This window comes from Neofelis nebulosa, chromosome X, assembly GCF_028018385.1.
Source record: "Neofelis nebulosa isolate mNeoNeb1 chromosome X, mNeoNeb1.pri, whole genome shotgun sequence".
NCBI lineage: Eukaryota > Metazoa > Chordata > Mammalia > Carnivora > Felidae > Neofelis > Neofelis nebulosa.
This window is the reverse complement of record NC_080800.1, coordinates 9,693,113-9,716,940: the sequence shown is the minus strand read 5'-3', so window position 1 is coordinate 9,716,940 and position 23,828 is coordinate 9,693,113. Positions and strand designations below refer to the sequence as shown.

Sequence of the window (23,828 nt, the reverse complement as noted above, 5' to 3'; positions counted from 1 at the left end):
TCTGTTTCTGAGCATCACACGCTTTCAGGGGAGAAAATACAGCTCAGAGACTGTGGTACAGCCAACCGATTTACAATGCATCTCTGGGAAGCAAGGGCAAGGAGAAGGTGGAGGGATGCATTCCCAAGATACAGGGAAATAAATCATAAGGTGAAGATCTGTAGTGAAAAGGAGGGTTCTGTTGACTTCTCTGTGCAATATACGTGACGGATATGGGGATACGTTTCAGCCCTCAGCTTCCCATCTTCGTTGGCCATCTTCACTCCAACATGTGGTGTACCAAATGCCCGATGCTGTCCTGCTTCAGCCCCTGCTGAAATACAGTGTAAGTTTGGTGTGCTCCAATCTATGGACACTGAACATGACTCCTTTAACGTGTAAGCACACTGTGCGATCTCCAATTTTACAGGCAACATCTAGAATTATCAACTTGGATGCCTTACGTGGCACAGCTGTTAAACTATGGGACAAAGAGACTGCTGGTCAGCCCTGAAAGAAATACCTTCAACAGGGAGACAAGCTGAACTCCACCGAACTTCTGGCTTTACTGTAAGTTTAGACGCCAGACTATCATCGTGAAGTAGCAAACACGTTGAGGTACCCCCATCGAAACACATCCCTCCTTCAAAACACAGCACTCCGCAATGACAATACAAACTACGGCAGAAAGTAGTAGCATGATTTTATTGATGTGGTTTAGTACAGTGTTGGGACAATCTTAAAACCCTATATTCTAAAAAAATACAAGCACTGCAAATGATCTTTTCTTGAATCTAGTTGACATCTAACAGAGGCAAGTTCTAATACGAGCATCCGTAAGCTGATTAATATAATTTAAGTTGGAAGATGAGCAGCTTTGGTATTTCTGTATTTCTCTGATTCCCCTTTCGGCTGGATATATGGGAGTCCAGCCCCGTTCAGCAGAGTTGGACAGAACCAATCTACTGGGCTCATTCATTCATCACTTCAATTCATCCATCACTTCAATTCATCATCACTTCAATTCATCATCACTTCAATTCATCATCACTTCGATGTTTCCAGGCAAGCAGCAGGGGATACCCAAGTTCTGGGATCGGGCCACTCCTGAGGTCACCTTCGTCATCCTTCTTGAAGTGAAACCATCAAACAGTTAAGGACTACATTGCCACTGTGTGTGGCCAAGTCTAGCCTAATCAGTTAATGTACCAGAAGTACTTGAAAACAAAAAGTGAGGCTAAATGAGAGAAACAATCAGTTCATGATAATGACCATGCAGATTTTTTTTTTATGTGAAGATTTTAAAACTAGCTCTAGATCTTAGAGTCTATCTTAAGATGAAATGATTACCATTGAATCAACTTTCTGCTGTCACGTCAACACGTCTACACTAGTATCCCAAGGCCGTCTACCCACGTGCACTCGTGGCTACATTTTCAGTTGCCTGTGCGTAGAAATTCCCAGAAAGAGACAGCACTCGTTTATTGAAACTAAAAGTCACATACATCGAAATAGGCTCTTTCCAGATCTCAAGTCAACTCTTCCTAGATAGAGCCAGTCCATATCGTAGGGCCTGATGCTGTTTTCTCAGAAGCCATTTTAAGGTACAGCACAATGCAATGACCGAAATGATCCTTCTAAATCTCGACCTCTGCTGCAGTGAAGTCTGAAAGCTTAAAGACTGTGCTTCAAGTCTCTCGATGACTTAAAGATTGGATTTTCTCACCTGAAGAATTTAGAGCAGAGGGTCTCCTCTCTTTGAGTTTTGAGACTGAGCAGAGGGAGAGACTGTTACTATAACCAGGGCTTTGTCTCTGAGGCAGATTCTCCTCTTTCGGGGCTGAAAAATTCAGGTGGTTGTGCACCAAGGTGCATCTAGCAAAAGTCACAACATCCTCCACGAGGCATCTGCCACCACGTTGACATGATCTTAATAGGGCAACTAATGCTTACTTATTTGTGCTTTTTGTCGTCAGCCTTACCCACATTTTTCATTTAACAGTTTTAGTTAAAATAATCAGTTGACTAGGAGACTTGCTACTTTTGAGGCAAAGGCATATGAAATTCAAACGAAGGATGGAATGTTCAACTACTCATTTGGTGGCTGTCACAAAAATTCACCTTTTTATTATGTTAAAAACGAAATAACAATCAGACTAGTGCATTGGAGGGGGCTTAGGGGAGGCTGTGCTTTGGTGGAACCCCACAACATGAGATTCTCGCAAAAAAGGCAACGTGAAAGCCAGAGCTAACAACAGGCCGTAAAATAAGACGGCGGGACAGAGGCCGCTCAAAGAGCTGTCCCCCTGGGATGGCCAGAGCACAGCGTGAGGGCCACCAGTCAGCCCACAGGGTCTATCTCGACACTTTCTCAATCAGATCTGTTGCCAAACACAAATTTTGCAATTTCAGAACGTGACACTGCAGGTAAGTGATAGTTATACCATGTTTTTCAGAAGCGGCAATCACAAAAAAGACACCAAACTACATTGCCTCTGAAACGGCTAACGTTTATCAGAAGGTAAACGCGTCCGTGGCCATCTTAAGCCACATAAAATTTGGTCAAATTAAGCACAATAACCGCAATGGTTCATCTGACATCTGGTTACTTAAAAAAAAAAAAATCAAAATTCAGGGTATTATAAATTTTCTAAGATTCACTCCGAAGTAAAAGGCTAATTCTGTATACAGGGTTTTACCCAAATGTCCATAGGCATTATCATTATTTACACAGAAGGCTTTAATCTGAAGTCACCTTTGGCAACCTCAAAATATATAAACTATGAACGTACACAGTGGAATTATATATATTTTGAGTTGTGGCCTCAAAACACTGAAAAAAAACAAACAAACAAACAAACAAAGAGGTCACCTACTAGAACAAGTCGGGATGACAAAACATAGCTCACTAACGACAGTTCACTTAACAAGATGAAATAACCACCACCCTTACCCCAAACTGGAAATAAATGGTCTTGAGCTTGAGGAGGAGAAAAACCATGGCTCCTGCGGTATACAAAGATCGAATGCTTTTTGCATTATCCTATAATTGCTGAGTCCTAAAACTAAGAAGAGACAAATGCACACAAGCCAGCAGCCAGAACAGGCCTGCTCCGTACCCCACATCCGGGATCTATAGCGGGACGTGGCTGAACAGGTAAGACACAGATTCACCGTTGTGTGTTCTTCGGATCGCCTCTGCCAAGATCATCGAGATATCAATAACCTAGACGCCAACAGAAAAGGGGAGAGGACAGTGGGACATCTCAGTCATATTTAATTAAAAACTCAAAAGCCAGAGAGCTGAGAAAGGATTTCTCCAGGCCACCAAGACATGCTACCATCAGTCTTCTACACCCATTTCTTCTGAGAGACAGTTTGGGTCTATCTTCAAATTACAAACACATATGGGATCCCGGAAGCGAGATTTTCAGTACAGATACTCAGAGGCTTTTCAGAGTCGCTGTAAATCAGAGACATCCTTTTCTTGGGATGTTGATTGTTTTTAGATTCATTTTACTCAATCGTTACATGGATGGTTCTTTTGTCTCTTGGTTTCCAAAAACACAGTGACTGTGTCCCTTAACAGCACGGCTGGGATCACCTAACTCGGGTCAGCGATCGGTAAAGGGCCCAGTAGTAAGTATTTTCAGCTTTGCGGGCCACACTGAACTCAGTCACTGTAGCGTGACGACAGCCACAGACCATCCACAGATGGATAAGTGTGGGTGTGTCCCAAAATGGGGACCCAAATCCTTTCAACTTCGCTCAGGGCAGTTGGTAGAACATGATTATCACCAATTCTCTAATGGCCTCCCAAGTCAGGAAGGACAGGAAGGAGGAAAGCTCTAAAGATCCTTAGCGCCGTGTGTTTTTTCCCCTCCATTTTTAAAACCTGTGGGGGCGCCTGGGTGGCTCAGTCGGTTAAGTGCCCGACTTCAGCTCGGGTCGTGATCTCACGGTTCGTGGGTTCGAGCCCCGCCTCGGGCTCTGTGCCGACAGCTCGGAGCCTGGAGCCCGCTTCGGATTCTGTGTCTCCCTCTCTCTCTCCGCCCCTCCCCTGCTCGCACTCTGTCTTTCTCTCTCTCAATAATAAATACACATTAAAAAAAGTTGTGGTAAAATATATATAACCTAGAAATTGCCATTTTAACCACAGTGGCTTGAAGTGCATTCTCAATGTTGTGTAGCCATGGCTATTACCCATTTCCAAGCTGTTTTCATCATCCCCAACAGAAACCGTCCCCAGTAAACACTATATCCCCAGCCCCACCCCCCAGTCCTTGGCACCCACCACCCCAGTTTCTGCCTCCACACTGGACTGCTCTAGGCCCCTCAGAGAGGCGGGATCACACGATGTGTGTCCTGGTGAGTCTGCTCGCTTTCACTTAGCATAACGTTTTCCAAGTTCATCCACGTTGTCCCAACGTGTCAGAACATCCCTCCTTTTTAAGGGAGAATGCTATTCCACTGGACGGATGGACCACGCCTCGGTTGCCCATTCACCCGTGGATGGACATTTATTTGGCTGCTTCTAGCCTTTGGCTACTGCGAATAGCGTGGTTTATGAACGTGTGTGCACGTTTCTGGATGCATGCCCATTTTCAAGTTTGGGGCTCCGGAGCTAGAGGCAGACTTACTGGGTCAGACGGTCATTCTGCTTAGCTTTGGCACGGCCCGTTTTTTACTGCTTTTCCAGGGTGGTCTGGCTGCCTGCCTACTTCTGACTTTGACCCCTGCCGGCCCCAGCCTTTCCCAGACCTCGCGTGAATCGCGCCCTGTGTTACAGGCAGCCGTGACCTCTGCCGGCTCTCCCTGCGCTCGCCGTCACACGCAGAAGGACTCAAAGCTATCTTGGGGGATCGGATGTAGGTTCCTCGCGGCTTCGTTCTGCCTACACTGTAGAAGTACCTGAATCTTGGGACAGTGTCTCATTTTGTCCTCTTGCGGGATGGTGTTTGTGACCACAACAGCTTCAAAGGCGGCATTATTTATTCTGGAAATAGCTGGCCCAGAGAAGATCCCGTGCGTCAGGATAGCATAAACTTTGGTGGCTCCAGCTGAGAGTAGCCTGTAGAACAGGAAACAGAAAAATTAAGGGTACACACATATTCTTCAAACATCCTCCCCTTAGGGTGAGTTAAGACGCAGGAGGTGTGGGGCGCCTGGGTGGCTCAGTCAGTTAAGCGTCTGACTTTGGCTCAGGTCATGATCTCACGGTTCATGAGTTCGAGCCCCCCCATCAGGCTTTCTGGTGTCAGCACGGAGCCTGCTTCGGATCCTCTGGCCCCCGTCTCTCTCTCCTCCTTCCCCGCTTGCGCTCTCTCGCTCTCAAAAATAAACAAACATTAAACAAACAAACAAACAAAAAGCAAAAAGCGTGGGGGTGCCTGTGTAGCTCAGTCGGTTACATATCCGACTCTTGATTTCGGCTCAGGTCATGATCTCACGGTGGTGGGATCGAGCTGCATCGGGTTCCATGCTGGGTGCGGAGACTGCTTGAGATTCTCTCTCTCCCTCTCTCTCCCTGCCCCTCCTCTGCTTGCTCAAGCTCGCTCACTCTCTCTTTCTCTCTCTCAAAAAAAAAAAAAGCAACAAGTGCGTTCCACAAAAACCAAAAACGAATTTCACTCACGTGTATTAGCCTAAAAAAGAATCTTTTAAGCTGTGTACTAGCAAGACACTTTGTATTCCATTAAATGAGGGATAATCAACCTTGGCCTTGGGCCCACACAATTCTTCACTGAGCAGCATCCCCGGCCTCACCCCACTAGCCACGCCCTCCCCTCAGTTGTGACAACCAAAAAAGTCTGCCGACACCGTCGAATGTCCCCCAGAGAGCACAGATGCCCTTGGTTGAGAACCGCAGGTTTAACCTAATCAAGCCAGAATACCATCATTTTGACACACGTCACTATAAAATGATTACTGTGACAGTCTGCATTCTTTGTTTCGTGCTGTCTTTGAAACCTGGTGTGCACGCTGGCCGCACCCCAAGTGTTCCAGGGCCACACGTGGCTGGGGGGTGGGGTGGCCCCCACTCCCCACAACGCTGCTCTCAATCCTTCCGGAGCCAGCAGCTGAGGCAGCTGGAACGAAGGCGGAACAGAAGGGGCCAAGGCCCAGAGACGCCCGCAACACGGTCTCTTTTCTTCTGTGCTCGGTTTGCTCGGTTTCAGGGGCAGCGCCCTCTCTGACCCTTTTTCAAATACACTGAAAGCGCATCCTTAAAAGTGAAAACCGGGCCATAAAGGCCTGTACTTTTTTTTTTTTTTCCCCACCAAGAAACAAAATAATAAATGGGCCTAGAACATCCTTTGGTCTGAAAGGCCACGCCCAAGCCACCGCAGCAAGAATTAGTAGAAACAGGCCCCCTTTTATTTTTTTTAAAGCTGCCACGTTTCCTTTCTTAATGACACGTTCTCCCGTTTGCCCAAACCATCCACGTACTTGTCCGCAGCGTGGCAGATGGTGCCACACGTGTCGGCCATGTCGTCCACGAGGATGGCCACGCGGTCCTTCACGTCGCCCACCAGAACCATCCGGTCCACTTCATTTGCTTTCTTCCTCTCTTTGTGAATCAGGGCAAATTCCACATTCAGCCTGTCCGCAATCGAGGTGACCCTGCTCCGAGACACCGAGACGCCGACAGAGGACAGACGAGTTAAACACTGTCAGCGTTAACAAAAGCTCTTACGGTTTCAAGCTGTAGTTTAGGAACCAACCACACCCAAGATCCGGAGATAATCAGCTCTCACTAGAAAAGCCAGGCCCGGCCTGGGATGCACAGTAGGCAAACCACGGCGACAAGTGGGCCTTGTGTTTGTGGCAGCTGGGGATGAATGCCAGGTGCCTGGACCACTGGATAAAAGTTCCAGATGAGAAAGCGGTGTGCCATTTGTTAGCGTTTGTGCGTACTTTTTAAAAATCACGCGCACAAGACTCTTCCGCCTTTTTTTTTCTTTTTTTTAATTTTTTTTTTTTAACGTTTATTTATTTTTGAGACAGAGAGAGAGACAGCATGAACAGGGGAGGGTCAGAGAGAGAGGGAGACACAGAATCGGAAGCAGGCTCCAGGCTCCGCGCTGTCAGCACAGAGCCCGACGCGGGGCTCGAACCCACAGACCGTGAGATCATGACCTGAGCCGAAGTCGGACGCTTAACCGACTGAGCCACCCAGGCGCCCCTCTTCCGCCTTTTAAAAATCAGCGTCCGACTCTTAATCTCGGTCCAGGTCAGGATCTCATGGGTCCGGAGTTCGAGCCCCACATCAGGCTCTGTGCTGATGGTGTGGAGCCTGCTTGGGGTTCTGCCTCTCCTTCTGACCCTCCCCCACTTGTGCTCGCTCTCTCTCTCTCTCTCTCTCTCAAAATAAGTCAATAAACTTTAAAAAAGAAAAAAAGAGATCACGGGCATGTGTTGAATTACAAGGCTGTACACCTGAAACTAACATGACACTGTATGTTAACTAACTGGAATTCAAATAACAACTTCAAAAAAAAAAAGGCCTAAGACAACAGCCGTGTGTTTACCAGCATGAAAACACAGTGTATGTGAAAACAAAAAATTACGGGCACAACGAAAATGCAGTTATTCAGAAACTGCCGTTTGCTCAGTCTGGGGTGCAGCCAGGGGGCTCACAAATCCATGTTAACACGTCAGCTTATGCAAATGGCTTTCACTACACTCGGGGCCTTGAGATTTGTAAACCAGGAGTTTCTCTGCTCATCTATGGCAAATGCTCCAAAGTCATCCCCTCAGAAAGGGCAGAGCAGGCAAGAGAAAGGCAAGGTGGCAGGCCAGGCTTATCGGTGAGGCACCTGCTATACAACTCTTCTTTGCCTTGTATACGAGAGTTAAGACTTACTCCTAACAAATGATGTGGAGACAATGTATCGGGCAGAAATCTTAGGCAGAAAAAGCTACAACAAAAGTAACATACATATTTTCATTTCCACTTCTTCTAAACCCGTCTTTCCCTTCTTTCCCCCCAAATCTCAATTATTTCGTTTCACCAACGTCCCACAGCAGTGTCAGGTGAACGCAGACCATCTCAGCGGCGGTGTTACCTTCTAAGGTTTCTTTTCCCTTAGCTGTCCGCCCAATCGAGCTTCAAAGACAATCCAAGAGTGACCTCTTGTGGCAATATTAAGTTTTACCTGCAACAAGTCAGGCTTTAAAGCTTTTACTAAGGCATTAAGTTCTAATTGATCAGATAATCAATTAGATTATTTTCTTCGATGAAATGGCTTTTTTGCATCACGCAAAGATGGCGCCAATAACGTCAAGTGCATGTACCCTGCGTTACCTGTGCGGTTGTCCTGCCAGGTGGGGAACAGCTTAGTCCAGAATAGGAAGAAGAAAAGGAGAGGAGGTGGCAAAAAAATCTACAATGTGTGCCCCCCAAAAGCTGGACTTTTCCTGGCAGAGGTAAGAGGGGTGGTTTAAAGGGGATCTGAAAAAAACAGCTGGCCATGAACTCTGGTTAGTTGATTCTGGATTTTGAAAAGCAAGGGTTGGCAAGTGGATGGGGGGGGATTTGGTATATAAAATGGTGTCTCAAATCAACAGGGATTCTTCTTCACTTAGTTCCAAAACAAATACCAGATGGAAGAAAAACTGGAACGTTAAAAAGGAAAAGGGCAATTTACTTTCAAATATATGAATTCGTGGGAGAAGAAAGATCAACAGAAGGGTGAATTCTTCCTAAACCCAGAAGCCGTAACGTGAAAAGGAGATAAATGAGTACAGAAGAATGTTCTAAAAGTGCTGCAGGGAATAAAAATGCACCAAGGCAAGAAATCCTGCCTCCACAAAACTCCTAATGAGTCAAAGGAAAAGGCCCTCAGCCAATAAGACAACACAGGAAGGTACGAATAGGCCGAATAGGCCATCTTGGAAAATAAACATGCCAGAAAGCATGCTTGACCTTATCCACAGCAACCAGAATTAACAGGAAAAGAGGCCATATTATCACTATCTGGTTAATAAAGTCACCGGCATTCATACTGGGGACTGTCGACCGGTCTATCTTTTGTGAAAGACTTGGCAACTGCCCTCGGAACGTATCCTGCTTGCAAATGCGTACCCAAGGTAGGAAGTTCGTGCTGTAGGAGCGCGTGTCAGAGTACAAAACAACAGTCCCTACGAGTGGGGGGGGGGGGGGGGGGAGGGGTCATGTGAAAGGAATTAGGACACATGCACACAAAGGACGTACCCCTCAGCTCTAAAGAACGATGAAGCATTTGGGGCGCCTGGGTGGCTCATCGGTTAAGTATCTGACTTTGGCTCAGGTCATGGTCTCATGTTCGCAAGTTTGAGCCCCGCGTCGGGGTCTGTGCTGGCAGCTCGGAGCCTGGAACCTGCTTCCGATTCTGTGTCTCCCTCTCTCTCTGCCCCTCCCCGCCTTGTGCTCTGTCTCTCTCTCTCAAAAATAAACAAAAACTAAAAAAAAAAAAAAAAAAGAACAATGAAACACTGCTAAGACCGAACAAGGAAGTGGAGTGGAGACTGGAGACTGAAGAACTGTGCACAGCACATCACCCTTTGTGTCAAATAAAAAGGGAGACGTGTGCAAACAAAAGAATTCTGAAACTGGGAAGAACTGAGGTCTCTAAAGAAGGAAATGGGGGACATTACCCAATTTGAAGGTTTGCTAACAGCACGTGTATTTTTAGACTCTCTATAAAAAACAGCATTGGGATAGGAAAGGCCACACAAATTTATGGAATCTATTCTTTTGGTTGATCAGCTGCCAAAGTCTTTTTTTCTCTGCTTAAGGAAAAGGAATACGCCAGACACAAAGACCACGTATTACACGATCCGTCCATACGAAATGTCCAGAGAGGCAACACAGGAAGGCAAGACAGAAAGTAGATCAGGGGTGGCTGGGGGGAGCGGGAACACAGAGTCACTGGCTGTGGGTACAGGTTTCTTTTTGGGGTGGTGAAAATGTTCTGGAATGTGACAGTAGTGAGGGATACCCTGAATACGCTGAAAACCACTGAGCTGTGCACTTTACATAGGTGGATTCTGGGGCACCTGGGGGGCTCAGTCGGTGAAGCGTCTGACTTTGGTTCAGGTCATGATCTTGCGGTCCGTGAGTTCGAGCCCCACATCGGGCTCTGTGCTGACAGCTCAGCGCCTGGAGCCTGCTTCGGATTCCGTGTCTCCCTCTGTCTCTGCCCTCCCCTGCTCATGCTGTCTCTCTGTCTCTCAAAAACAAATAAACATAAAAAAAAACTTAAAAAAGCGGCCACTTGTTCAGCTCTGTAACCCTGTATCAGGCCGGAGGAGTCCCTGTATATGAATGCAGATTCCACGGCGGCACTTAATGGAAGTTTCCAAGGAAACCACAAGCATTTCCTGCACGAGGAACTGCACAATGTCACTCCCGTTCCCCGGTGTTCTTAAGCTGACAACACTCGCTGAGCTTTGACCTGGAGGTCCCGGCTGAGGGCCCTGCTGCTGCCCGGCTGGGGTCTCTGCAAGATAACTTTCTGTTTCTGGCTTTTATGTATTTGTGTCTCCTTCCTGTCAACGGCCACTTCCTGCTGCTGTCGGAGGCCCAGCCCCACCTGGTCGTCCCCTTCTCCAGAGCGGGGAACCAAACTGTCAAGACAGCAGCTCGGTGCTCATCGAGGCTCTTCTGAGAATTAGGACCTTCGCTTCCCTGCGTGGCCTTTAGGACAGCTTCCCAGGCTCCTCATAAGCTTTTAAGTTCCATTCTAGGCCCCTCGCTGGGCTGCAGGTGGACGAGGGAGCCAAATGCGGCATCTGCATTTTAAAGACGTCCTGAAGGTCAACCGTCACAGGTCACTCTCCCGGCACATGTAGCAGCTGACTGGCTTTTGCACTGGACTGATGGACAGAGCTCTTCTGCTCCTCTCCCTTCCTGATGGAGACGCCTACCTGGGCACTCAACCCCATGCCACCCTGTCTTCCTCTCCCAGTTGGCCGCCGCACACTTCTACAAGGTCAGCAAGCCTCAGGCCGCAGTAAAGCACCCCGTACCGAATCAACGTTCTATCATCGTCACCCTTCATCGTGAACTCGGTACCGACTGCTCCTTAACTCCCGGAGTCTGCAAAGCCCGCGAGATTTGCAGCTCAGTACCGTGCTTTTAGCACCACGTCAATTTCTGTCCAACTCAGTAATTTTACAGTCCGGTAATCGTTCCGTCACCCCCACGGTGCTGGCGGCCCGCCGCCGTGTTATCTGCACACGCTGGCTCTGGGTGGGCTGCACCCTCCCGGTTTTTGAACTTGGATCATCAGGCATGAGGTTGTCTTCAGTGCGGAGTGCTTACAGAGTGGCTGGGCTTGTGGGATTCTCCCACTGCAGGAGCTCTGTAGCCTGGGATCAATTTTTGTGTAAATTTTCTCAACGTAGGGACTCTCCTGCCCCACATGGTGCGGGGGTGGGGCGGGCACAGGGGCAGGATGCAGAGTTTGACGTGTATCTGCACACGGCACAGGCTCTCAGTTTGATTTCTCACGGGTGGCTAATTTGTCCCCCACCTCCAAAGGCCTGAGTGAAGACTGTCTCCCTCCCTTCTCTCTGGAGACCTCTATGGGGACAGCTAACACTTAAATTACCAGCCTCTTCCTGGATCTGATACCCGAACCCCCAGGCCACTCGAGCATGGTTTTCAGCCCTTCTTCACTTCCTGGTCCCGGATACTTCCTTTGTCCTCGGTGCTCGATAGACACAGTTTTCTTTTTTAAAATTCTGTTCTACTTTGGCTCCCACTGTCAAGTATTTGTAGTAGGAAGGACTAGCTTAGTCAATTGTGTTAATTAAAAGCCTTATTTTCCAATGAAGCTCATTACTTTCATAATCAGAAAAACGTAACTCAGGGCGCCTGGGGGGCTCAGTCGGTTAAGCCTCCGACCTCAGCTCAGGTCATGATCTCACGGTCCCGGAGTTCGAGCCCCGCATGGGGCTCTGTGCTGCCGGCTCGGAGCCTGGAGCCCGCCTGGGATTCTGTGTCTCCCTCTCTCTGCCCTTCCCCCGCTCACGCTCTGCCTCTCTCCGTCTCTCTCAACAATAAACCTTAAAAAGAAATTTGTTTAGGAAAACATAACTGAAAAAATACCTCAAGTAAAACATGTTCTTTGCTGGAAACAAATGTGTGTGTGTGCTTCTCTCATGAAGGAGGAAATGTTAAAGTTGACGGCACCCTTCTCTGCAAGACTGTAGACCCCTTACTCATTCATTTACGAAAATAGAGCGTTAAGTAATTTAAAACACGTGCTTCCTTACCTAACACGTTAAAAAAAAAAAAAGGAAAAGAAAAACGTCGCGCACTTGGCTACCTTTTGGCTCCCCCGGCGTCAGGTGAAACTATGATACAGTTCTTCCACTCGGCGATGTTCTCCCGGATCCACTGCAGGACCGCGGGCTCCGCGTACAAATTATCCACGGGGATGTCAAAGAATCCCTGCAGAGAGCAGTAAAACTTGAATTTTGCATTCAAAAGAAGCCTTTTCAGCAGACTCCCTTCTCTGAATTTTAACAGAATTAAATCAAAAGACAGATATGTTCCAGGAGCCTACTTCAGTCCCATCCATTATGTTTGGAGACACATTCTATTATATTATGACTGCCTGTATTTTTTTTTTTTTATCGTTTATTTATTTTTGAGACACAGAGAGAGACAGAGCATCAACGGGGGAGGGTCAGAGAGAAAGGGAGACACAGAATCGGAAACAGGCTCCAGGCTCCGAGCTGTCAGCACAGAGCCCGACGCGGGGCTCGAACTCACAAGCCGTGAGATCATGACCTGAGCCGAAGTCGGACACTCAACCGACTGAGCCCCCCAGGTGCCCCCTGCCTGTATTCTAAGCAATAGGAGAATGGCTTTGCAAGGGAGTGAAGAGATTTGTTGTGCCTCAAGCACCTTATTACAAGCTAAATGTTTCATGTTTGCTGTATTACAGAGCAGGTACAGTACAATTTGGCCTGTTTCATAAAGGAACTCAGTTGTGAACAGGTTAAAAAACATACAACTCTGCCATTCCCATGACTGTCGAGAAGCTGAGATGGAATTATACACTTTACTACCAAGAAGCCATTCCCACCGCCCCAGAACTGTTTGGACAGAGGTTGGTGGCAGAGTCAGGTGATAACTACATTGAACTATAGTCCCAAGTTCAGTAAAGACGAAAATCCCAGAGAGCCACCGTATACAAACGCGACCACGAGTAACGTTACCTCCCTCGAAAACAGTTGAACAGAATCAGGATTTAACCACTTGCACTAAGCCCCCGGTCACAACCGAGGGCAAGAAAGAAAAGGCGGGAACCTGGATCTGAGAGGCGTGCAGGTCCATGGTGATGATGTGATCTGCCCCAGCCACTGACAGCATATTGGCCACAAGTTTCGCAGAAATCGGAGCACGGCTCTAAAAAATAAAGGCATAGATTTTATAACAGCAGAAGAGAAGGGAAGAGATAATGTGAACAAAATCAGCATTAACCACTTAAAGTCATTTAAGACTTTAATCATTTACATTAATTAATTCTTAATAACAAGGAAGAAACTTACATCATAACAACAAAAGTTCTTCATTCCATTTATTTCACCCAATGTTACCAGCTTGACACTGTGCAGCGAGAACAAGTATCAAAGAAGCAAACAATGAAACAGCCGGTTAAGCATCCAACCTTGATTTCAGCTTAGGTCATGATCTCACGAACCGTGGGATCGAGCCCCATGTCAGGCTCTGCACTGACCACGTGGAGCCTGCTTGGGATTTTTGCTGTACTTCTGTCTCTGCCTCTCTTCTCGCTTCCCTCTCTCTTCTCTTTGTGCTCTCTTTCTCTCTCTCAAAATAAATAAACATTCAAAAAAAGGAGAGAGAGAGACTGGTTATCATCAGAGGCCCCTTGGAGGAAACTGCTTTTAAGGTGTGGCCAGCAGAGGGGAGAAACCAGTGTTCCAGAAAGAGCAGCACGTGTGACGGCACCGAGGCCAGGAGGTCACATCTGGGGACTGAAAGCTGGGTGGCCACAGGCACTGGTCCAAGAGGGAGTGTAAGGGAATGCTGGCAAGGGAGGCAGGGGCCAGCTGAAAGCCAAGGTCGGGTCTTCAAGAAGACTTGATATACTGCAGTGGAAGCTGAATGCTGTCACGAATTACTACACGAAAACCAGACTGAAGAAAGAACAACTTCAGGTGATTAAAACTTTGGTTTTTCAAGAAGGGATGCAAGGTGATTTATTGACACTGTATCCTCTTTAAAGTTACCTAACTTCTCCATAGCTGTAGTTCCGCCATCATAAATCCTGGCCAATAACCGTCTATATCAAAAATTATATAAAAGACTACACAGAGACTGAAGCTAGGAAAAGAGGTCAGCATTTTACTGTAAACAGGAATATGCTCATATACCAACCCCTCAAAAAAAAAATATATATATATAAGCTTAAAAGATTTCATTCAGACTCACCCAATGTTATGTCAATTACACCTCAAACTGGCAACAAGAAAACATTTCAATCACAATAGTAACAAATGAACCATCCCTACAAAATACACAGAGTATAGAGTAGACTCATGTAAAAGCATACACGGGAAGGAATTACATCATAATGTCAACAGATCATGTGTACTTTCTCTGACACACCATACTCTTAAAAAGCAAACAAACATTACTTTATAATAACATACGGTGGACATTCGTAACGGGAATCCCCACAAAAATGGAGTCGGGAGATTTGGGAGGGGGAGCTTTCCCGCCCTCCCACTCCTAGTCAATTGCAGACACAACCAAAGGGGCGGATGTGACCTTGTACAGACTTGACCTTGCACATGGATACTGCTCTGCTACTCCAGAAGGAAGAGGTGCCTTCCCCGTGCCCAGGAAACAGTTCAGAAAATGAGAAGCCACCACTCTTTGACCCCCCAGTTTCCTCCAATGGACTTTAGTTCCTAAGAGCCCCCCAACTCCCCCCTTGTCTCCTTCAAAAGCCTACCTTTCCTTTATGCCCCGGACTTGCCTACAATCTTGTCACAGCTTCTTTCTTCGCAATTCTCTTTTATTCCTGAATAAACCCATCTGTTGCTGGTAAAATAACTAGCAGTGTCTATTTTTTTTTTATATTTATTTATTTTTGAGAGAGCACAAGTAGGGGAGGGGAAGCCAGAGGGAGACACAGAATCTGAAGGAGGCTCCAGGCTCTGAGCTGTCAGCACAGAGCCCGACATGGGACTTGAACCCATGAGCCGTGAGATCATGACCTGAGCCGAAGTCGGATGCTCAACCGACTGAGCCACCCAGGAGTCCCTGGCAGTGTCTATTTTTAAGGTTAATGTTACTTCGTGAGCAGAGGGGAGATCCAGAGAGGACCCCCGACAGCTGCGGGGCGGGTGAGCAAACAGGCGCACTACCCACGGAGCAGGTTCGGCCACTGGCCACCGACAAAATCCAAAGGCAGAGGGACGAGCGGTAGTGAAACAAAAAAGGGATTTAGTTGAGCGAAGCCACCACTGGGAAGACAGTGGACCAGCATCTCGGAGACTGTCTGCAAAGTGCCAGGAACACTTCTAGGTTTAAGTAAGGCAAATGCGGGGCAAAGGTGGGGGGTACATGCAGGTGGGTAGTGAAGGTCAGGGCAACCAATCATTTGTCTTGGGGTCCATCACGGGGGTCTTGCTGGCACAGGGAGGTCCTTACTGCTTGAGCGGTAAGTTTGGGTTCCCATCAGGGGATGCTGTGCCCTCAGGGCGTTCTGCCCGAGTTAAGAGAGAAGCTGGAGGGGCGCCTGGGTGGATCAGTTGGTTGAGCGTCAGACTTGGGCTCAAGTCACGATCTCCCGGTTTGTGAGTTCGAGCCCCGCGTCCGGCTTGCTGCTGCCAGCGCAGAGCCCGCTTTGGATCCTCTGTCTCCCCCCTTCTCACTGCCCCGCCCCCACTGATGCCCTCTCAAAACTAAATAAAACATTAAAAAAATAATAAAACAAAAGAGATAAGCTGGAGAGGAGAACTTAATTAGAAAGTAGACTGAGGACAGAATGCAGACGGTTGAAGTCCTCTTTCAGAACCAGGCTGGCCTTCGGTCTGATTTCATTTTCAAAATCAGACTTTCCACTGGAACTGCGCCTCCCAGAGCTGTGCGGGACTTTCATCCGATTCCTTCTGGAACCAGGCTGGCTCCCGAAAACCCTCTAAGAAATGGGATCCCAGTCACCGAAATGTTTTGAGCGCTTTGAGGACACCCACCGCCCCGCCACCCACTGGGACTCTGGCCGGTTTTATGTTTAAGCACTATGGGCCCTCCACACGCACATTTATAAATAAATGGACTGACTTAACCAGAAGTAATTTAGAACTTCAATGGCCACTAAGGGGAACTTTCAATCTCCCCAAACTTAATTTTCTCAAAGCTGAATTGGACAACAACCATGGTTCGAAAATGACAAAACTGAATGGGATTTCTATTTTAATTGGTATTTTGAAGCTTCCAAACACTCTCGGGAATGTAAAATTGCCTCTCTCCAAGATACAATTTATAAACTGAAGGAGGCAAACAATTAAAAAGAAAAAAAGGCTTCTGAGGCCTCTTCTCCACCCCGCACCCTCCCACCACCAAATATTCAAACTCAGTTTCGTTGGGCGAAACTAGCCCAGTGGGAAAATCCTGAGCAGGATTTAGAGAAACAGACCCCTACCCTTTGGCAAGATGCTAGAAAACTTGCTGGAAATCGCCAGCAAGCAATTATAATGGCTTTTCCTAAGCCTGTTGACTGGAACAAAATTCAGGCTTATACACAGAAGCTTGATGAATCCATTCACGATTATTATAATCGACTCCAAACTATCTTTAAAGAAAATTCTGGTCTTTAGGTGCTGAATCCATCGGGGTAACATTTAAGTCCATGTTTATCACTGCTCCAGGATCTTTCCCCTTTCGTTAAGATGACCAGGATGGGATGGGCAACTGACCACTTCAGATTCGACTAACCTGGCAAACTAGCTTGCCTAGGTGAGTCACCTACAAGAAAGAGGGCTAAAATTTTCAATGTTCAGCTCCAACAGATGAAGGCTCCTAAACAAAACCACAAGCGTAGTTTCTGCTACGGTTTCCTTTCCAACGTCCTAATTCCCCATGATGGGTGTAGACAGCAAGATGGAGTCACTCATGTCAAGCAGGAACCTGTATCCAGCAATGATGCCAACAGTTAAGGGCATTGCAGCTACAAGATTGTCACCAAGACCAGCACCAGCTGACACCCCAAAGCCCCTAACCCGCAGAAGCAGAGTCTGATTTGATAGTCACCCCCCTAGAGGTCATCATGGTCTCCTGGGTCCTCAAGATGGGGGTCCCGGGGTCCCAAGGGTGTTTCGTCCTTGAAACTTAAACTATTCATGGCTTTGTCCTTCCTTATTAGTCTATTAGCTAGCTCCTCACCCCTTTGCTGTTCCTAGTCTAACTGCAGGATGGTTCTCATCAGTAAGGTAGGTACCCGTGCAATGGGCGCCCGGGACACGAAGGGCTTTGCCCTTTTCACCATTGTTTTTAGGTATTTACCAAGTGCCCGGACCTTTCTTTCTTTCTTTTTTGCAAGCTACTGGCTGCAATTCACAGCTTCTGAACCGTGTGCGGCTCTATTTCCCACTTATACCTCGCATGTGTATACAGGTTTTTCCACATTTTCTGTTGGCGTCTTTCTGCCAAGTTCTAGGCTAACTTGGCCAGTAGTGGCATTTATCTTTGCAACGTCCCCAAACGGTTTAATCCTTTTTAACCTTCCAAGTGCCTTTCCGAGGCAATCTCCCCTGGTCTCGGCTGTGACTCAGTTCCCTGCCGACCATGCCAACTGTCGCGAGCACGCCGTGAAGGCGCACGCACGAGTTGGGTCTTTGCGCAGCGCCAGCTGTGCTTGGTCCTAAAGCAAGGTGAACGTAATGAGAAAGCGGGTTCGGGATTCCAGACCCAGTGACATTGGAGCCCGTGATTAACTTGGCCTCTTCCCCGCACACGGCGCAGGACCTAGGACGAGGCACGCGACGATCGAGATAACACAGGCGGTAGGAAGTGAACGAGGCCGCCGCCAAGTCGGTGTGCGGGAGCGCAGCTGAGAGGAGGCCCCGGGCCGGGTCTGCGCTCGGCCCTCCCGCCCCTTCTGTTCAAGCGGTGGAGGCTCTCCGTTCTCTTCGGCCGGAGCCTTCGGCGGCAGCTCCCTTTTCAGGCGCTCAGGGTCACGTCTGCGGGGCCCGACCACTGCAAAAGCCCTCCCCCTTTTAAAGGGATTTGGTCAGTCCTGGGCACCTGCACCCCTCCCCTGCTTCTGCTGCTGATCGGTTCTGGGGCGTCGTCAGCCGGTGCCGGTCCCGGGGAGAGCTCACCGTTGTTAGTACCCTCAGCCGTTCGTATCATTGCTCGACGCAGGCCCCTGCCGGACAGGAGTGACTCCATCTTGCTGTCTACAGTGGGGCTGCCAGGAGCTCCAGGCGTTCTTCCCAATCATCCCTCTTGATCAGCTCGCAGCAACGACTATCCAGATTGGGAAGAAGTCTGTCTCTGTTGTTCCCGACACCGCCGTAAATCAGCCCCTGCCCCGGAGCGCTAAAACACTTCCAACAGTGGGGGTCTCTGGTCAACCTCAACAGGCTCCCATCTCCGAACCGGCTCCCTTTTGTCGAGGCCCTTTTAGAGATATACACCCTTTCTTCCCTGGTTCCTCCACCCCTCCCTACTCATTCACTGGGCCCAGATTTCTTAGAAAAATATGCCGGAATTTCTCTCTCCCAAAAGAGGAAAATAATTCTAGAATTTGAGAGTAGTAACCAAAACAGCCAACAGGGGGAAATCAATGACCCGTTGGCATCTTTTCCTATGCTCTGTCTCTGATGGCACTGTGGCAGAGGCTGGGGGTACCGATCGCTGATCATTTATTCCTACTGGCTCAGCTACCGTCCTCTTTATGGGCAGTCTTCAACGGACACCAGCAGAACCCACAGGGTACCTCCCATCAAGATTCAAACTGATCCCTAGAATTAATAGCCTACACACAAAGAAGCCTTTCAAGGCATCATGCCCACCGCAGAGGATTACAAGGCTCAGGGCCTCATTATCCCCTGCAATGGTCCCTGTAACACCCCAATTCTACCTGTGAGAAAACCCAACGGCCAAGGACAGAACTCTATCCAGGACCTCCGAGCACTGAACAGCACCGGGGTCCCGTGGCACCCCACTGTTCCCAACCCTCACGGGCTACTGACATCCATTCCCAGGGATCTGTTCCCATATGCCAGTTGATAAGGATAGCGAGTATCTTTTTACCTTCATTTGGGAAGGATGGAAAGACACCCGGAAAGTAATGCCCCAGGGTTACATAGAGTCCTTAACCCTTCACAAACCTTAAAAATTGATTTGGATGACACAAAGTTTTCTGCCGGCTCTATCCTGTCACAATACACAGGCCCTTTGCTTCTGTCCCCGTTCTCAAACCTCTACATGGGAAGACAACATCCACCTGTTAAAACCTTTGGCCTTAAAGGGACATGAAAGTCTCCGCAGACAAAAATGACAGTTTGTTCAAACTCAGGCTTTGATATTTAGGGCACACGATCTCAGAACACAGACCAGATTTGGATCCAGGTAGACTCTAAGGCATCCTCAATTTCTCCAAACCTAAAACTAAGTGCCAATCACAAGGCTTTCTTGCACTGGCTGGCTATTGTCGAAACTGGATTCCGAACGTCCCTCACACGGCTCAGCCTCTGTGTGCTTTACTAAAAAATAACAAACGTAACCCTACTATTTGCAAAGAGGGGGATGACACAGCCCCTTGAGACTTGAAAGCGAAGTCCACCAAAAGCCCCTGCCCTCAGACATCCTAATTAGCAACCTGCCTTTTTGTGAGCAAGAGGTGAGGGGATGCCCTTGAGTCCTCCCCCAACATCACCCCAATGGGTATTACAGCCAACCAGCCCCTCTGGCTGGGGGACAGTCCCCTTGCCCCAGGGTCATTCCTGCCACTGTCCTCTTAGTCCAGGCCACTGATGAAATAGAAAGAGCAAACCTAATAGACACCCCTGCTAACTACTCCTCATCCAAGTAACTCTCACTGTGAGAGCCTTACCTGGGCCACCTTCTCCCCCCCTCCCCTGATGAAGCCCCTCCCAAGTGCCTAAGGCTGACAGATCGCCTTTGGACTCCGGGTGACAACTTATAGGAAACACCTCTCACCGATACACACTTTTCCCAGCTTACTAAGGGTTCTTAAAGAATAAAAATGGGAGGGGCACCTGGGTGGCTCAGCCAGTTAAGTGTCCGACTCTTGGTTTCGGCTCAGGTCGTGATCTCACAAGCCGTGGGTTCAAGCCCTGCATCGGGCTCTTTGCTCTCAGCACACAGCCTGCTTGGGATTCTGTCTCCCTCTCTCTCTCTCTGCCCCTTCCCTGTTCATGCTCTGTCTCAAAAATAAACATTAAAAAAAAAAAAAAGAGTAAAAATGGTAAATACCATGCTGGACATGCTACTACAACTCCCTTTGAAGTCCCTGAGGCCTGTCACCTTTATCTTCAGCTACTTCGGCCAACAAGGCTCACTTATATGCTCTTACTCAAGCCTGTATTTTAGCCGAGGGCAAAACCACAAACATTTATACTGATAGTCAGTATGCCTTTGGGGTAGCTCATGATTCTGGAATGTGACAGCAGCAACAAGGTTTCCTTACCCCCAGCGGGGATGAGATTAAAAATGGCCCCTGCATCCAACCTCTATTGGGTACCATACTTTTGCTGGTAGCTCTGGCTACGAAGGTTCCCAGGGGTTCCAGACGCGACCCCCTGGGGGCCAAGGGATACCACCTTGCTGGTATTTCCATGTGCTGCTCTCAAGGAGACTGACACCCAGACCTCTGGCATGTTCCAAAGGGACGTTCTTTCAAATGACAAATGAGAAAAATTGACCGGAGATGCCCAACAATTAGCCCCAGAGGAGAGTCAATATCTGGAAATCTAACAACTATCGGTTGAATAAAGAAAGCAAACTCGGGTTTGGACCAAATCACGATCCGGTCCTCCCGGAAATTCTTTTATTTATTTATTTATTTATTATTTATTTTTTCAACGTTTTTTATTTATTTTTGGGACAGAGAGAGACAGAGCATGAACGGGGGAGGGGCAGAGAGAGAGGGAGACACAGAATCGGAAACAGGCTCCAGGCTCCGAGCCATCAGCCCAGAGCCTGACGTGGGGCTCGAACTCACGGACCGCGAGATCGTGACCTGGCTGAAGTCGGACGCTTAACCGACTGCGCCACCCAGGCGCCCCACCTCCCGGAAATTCTAAAGCTCCCTCTATGTCCCACCACGCACACATTCAACCATCGGCGTACTGACAGAATGATAGCATTCATAAACCCATATCGATGGGAACATATGAGGAAGGCCGCAAGAAGGGTCTGGTTTACTTGGCTTGTCTCAGTGGACCAACTGAGGTTTGGCAAATGGATTTCATGCAGCTCCCCCCATCTCATGGATAGAAGTATGTTTCAGTCATGGTTTGTATGTTTCCTCACTGGACCGAAGCGTCCCCTGTAGACAGGCCAGTGCCTCTTCTGTGGCTAAAATTTGGTGAGAAAAAATGACTGTGTCTCAGATCCTCCCCCTTTTGGAACTCATACATTGTCACCCTTGGAGATAGAGGAATGACCGTGCATTCTGGCCCCTCCCTCTTTGACCCACAGTTGATAAAAGGAGACATCTTCAGCACTGTAAAGGTCTGGTTGCTTCTATTAAACATACCCATGCTCTGCTAGAGCAATCTTTTCCTGGCGCACAGGAGACAATGATCTTAACTCCTCACACTTTGCCACCTGGAGGATCTGTCTGTTGGGAAAGACACCACCTCCATGAAGAGTCTTCAAACTCATTGGAAAGGCCCTTATCAGGATCTGTTCACCAACCCCTGTGCCGACGCTTAGATCCATGTGACACATCTAAAGAAAGCCCCAAACCCTGACGGGACCTGCATACCATCTGGTGACATGATTTCCTGGAATCGAAGCCGACAACATCTGGGGAGACTGCTTTCCCAAGCCGTCTGGCCCAGGCCTGTGTATTTTTTTCTCACTGTCACTTCTTTTGAAGAAAGAAAATGCCCTTTATCAGCATTTCCCAATCTCTTACAAAGGGGGAAACCTCTTTTGATGATGACCTTTCCAGCAACCGCCTCATTACGATCTTGTGAGCGTTTCTGAAGGGTTAGGAAGCTCAGAATCCACAAAAGCCATTCTTTTGTCTAAACTAGGAACAGACTCTGGATTCTTATCCAGATTCACGGTTTCTGAATCCACAACTTTACGGGCTGTTACTGACAACACACAAGGCTCTAAACAGCTCTTCTGAGAGAACAACAGGGTTTTAAAACGTCCTTAAAGTGTTGCTATTCTCGCAAAAGGGCTCAAAACTACTGCTTCATGGTTACAGGTGGGCCCTAGGTTCCCAAATGCACTCGGTTCCGTGTGCTCTTACAGTACTTCATGATTTTGGTGCATAGCCACCTCAGGAGATGACTTTCGGGAGGCAACATGACCCCGGGATGGCCTTCACAGTGAGAAACCCTTCTTCCCTAAGTCCAAACAGGGCCTGTAAATATCTTCAGACCCAGGGTTCTGGTTTAGAACCAACATACACTTTGGAACGGTCACGTTGCTTCTGACCGTGCACTTGCTGTCTATCAATCCCCCGCAGAAAGGATGTGCCCCCTAAGCTGATGCTGGCTCAGTGCTGACCGTCTTGAGAAGGTACAGACTTCAGATGGGAAAATGCCTGAGGGCTGTCCCTCCCAACCCTCCCTGTTGCTCAATGTGGCTTAAGTGGTTTCCAACTGCTGTGTACTCGCCCGCCCTCCGAGGTGAGAACGTGACCACCAGAGAAGGTCCTTCCTGGCACCGAGAGATAAAACCACTAAATGCAGAGAACCTGACTGGTGATCTGCGATGCTTCCAAGGAAAGATCCTGATCAAAAGGGGGGAATGTGAACAGCAGTAATGGGAACCCCCACGAAAATGGACTCGGGAGGTTTCGGGAGGGGGAGCTCTCACGCCTTTCCATATGCCTTCTCCATTGCGGACCCAACGGGAAGAGGCGGACTCGACCTTGCACATGGACACTGATTATTCCACTACTCCAGCAGGAGGGAGAAATGTTTTCCTCATCCCTGACAACAGCTCCGTCGATGAAGAGCCACCATACTTCAAACCCCCAGTTTTCTCCAACTGACTTGAAGTTGTTAACTCATCACAACCCAACTACCCCCCCTTTGCTCCTTCAAAAGCGTACCTTTCCTGTGTCCTCCAGAATTGCCTACTTTTGTTTGTTTAGTTGTTTAACGTTTATTTATTTTCGAGAGACGGAGAGAGACAGCGCATGAGCAGGGGAGGGGCAGAGAGAGAGGGAGACACAGAATCTGAAGCAGGCTCCGGGCTCCGAGCTGTCAGCACGGAGCCCGACGCGGGCCTGAACTCACAAACCGTGAGATCGTGACCTGGGCTGAAGTCAGACGCTTAACCGACTGAGCCACCCAGGTGCCCTGCCTACGTTTTTTTGTTTGTTTGTTTTTTAATTCTTGAATAAACCCACCTTTTGCAGTAAAATAACTGGTAGTTTTACTTTTAAGGTCAGCAATACATATATAACATGCACATACATTCTTTCCAACCTCAAAATGTGAACAGTGGAGGTTTCCAGAAAGTGAAAACATCTAATAACACAAACTCTACCACGTCGAGTTTTCAAGGCTTAGTTATCTGCCTCAATGACTGTGAGAATGATTTAGCTTAACACAATTTCAGGATAATTAGAAGAACAAATTGATCACCGGGACTTCTCTGT

The 23,828-nt window shown here is 48.1% G+C and overlaps 1 protein-coding gene across 1 annotated transcript in view; it reads right to left on the bottom strand.

Moving 5' to 3' along the window:
* Nucleotides 1-665: 665 nt before the first annotated feature.
* Nucleotides 666-23,828, bottom strand: part of PRPS2 (phosphoribosyl pyrophosphate synthetase 2) — a 36,060-nt gene continuing 12,897 nt past the window's right edge. Inside the window, exons 3-7 of the mRNA XM_058712386.1 lie at nt 13,286-13,384; nt 12,297-12,421; nt 6,430-6,603; nt 4,891-5,050; nt 666-3,205 (exon numbers count right to left, since the gene is read on the bottom strand). Of these exons, the coding sequence (XP_058568369.1) occupies nt 3,113-3,205; nt 4,891-5,050; nt 6,430-6,603; nt 12,297-12,421; nt 13,286-13,384 (651 nt within the window). The 3' untranslated portion in view covers nt 666-3,112. The remainder of the gene's footprint in view (nt 3,206-4,890; nt 5,051-6,429; nt 6,604-12,296; nt 12,422-13,285; nt 13,385-23,828) is intronic.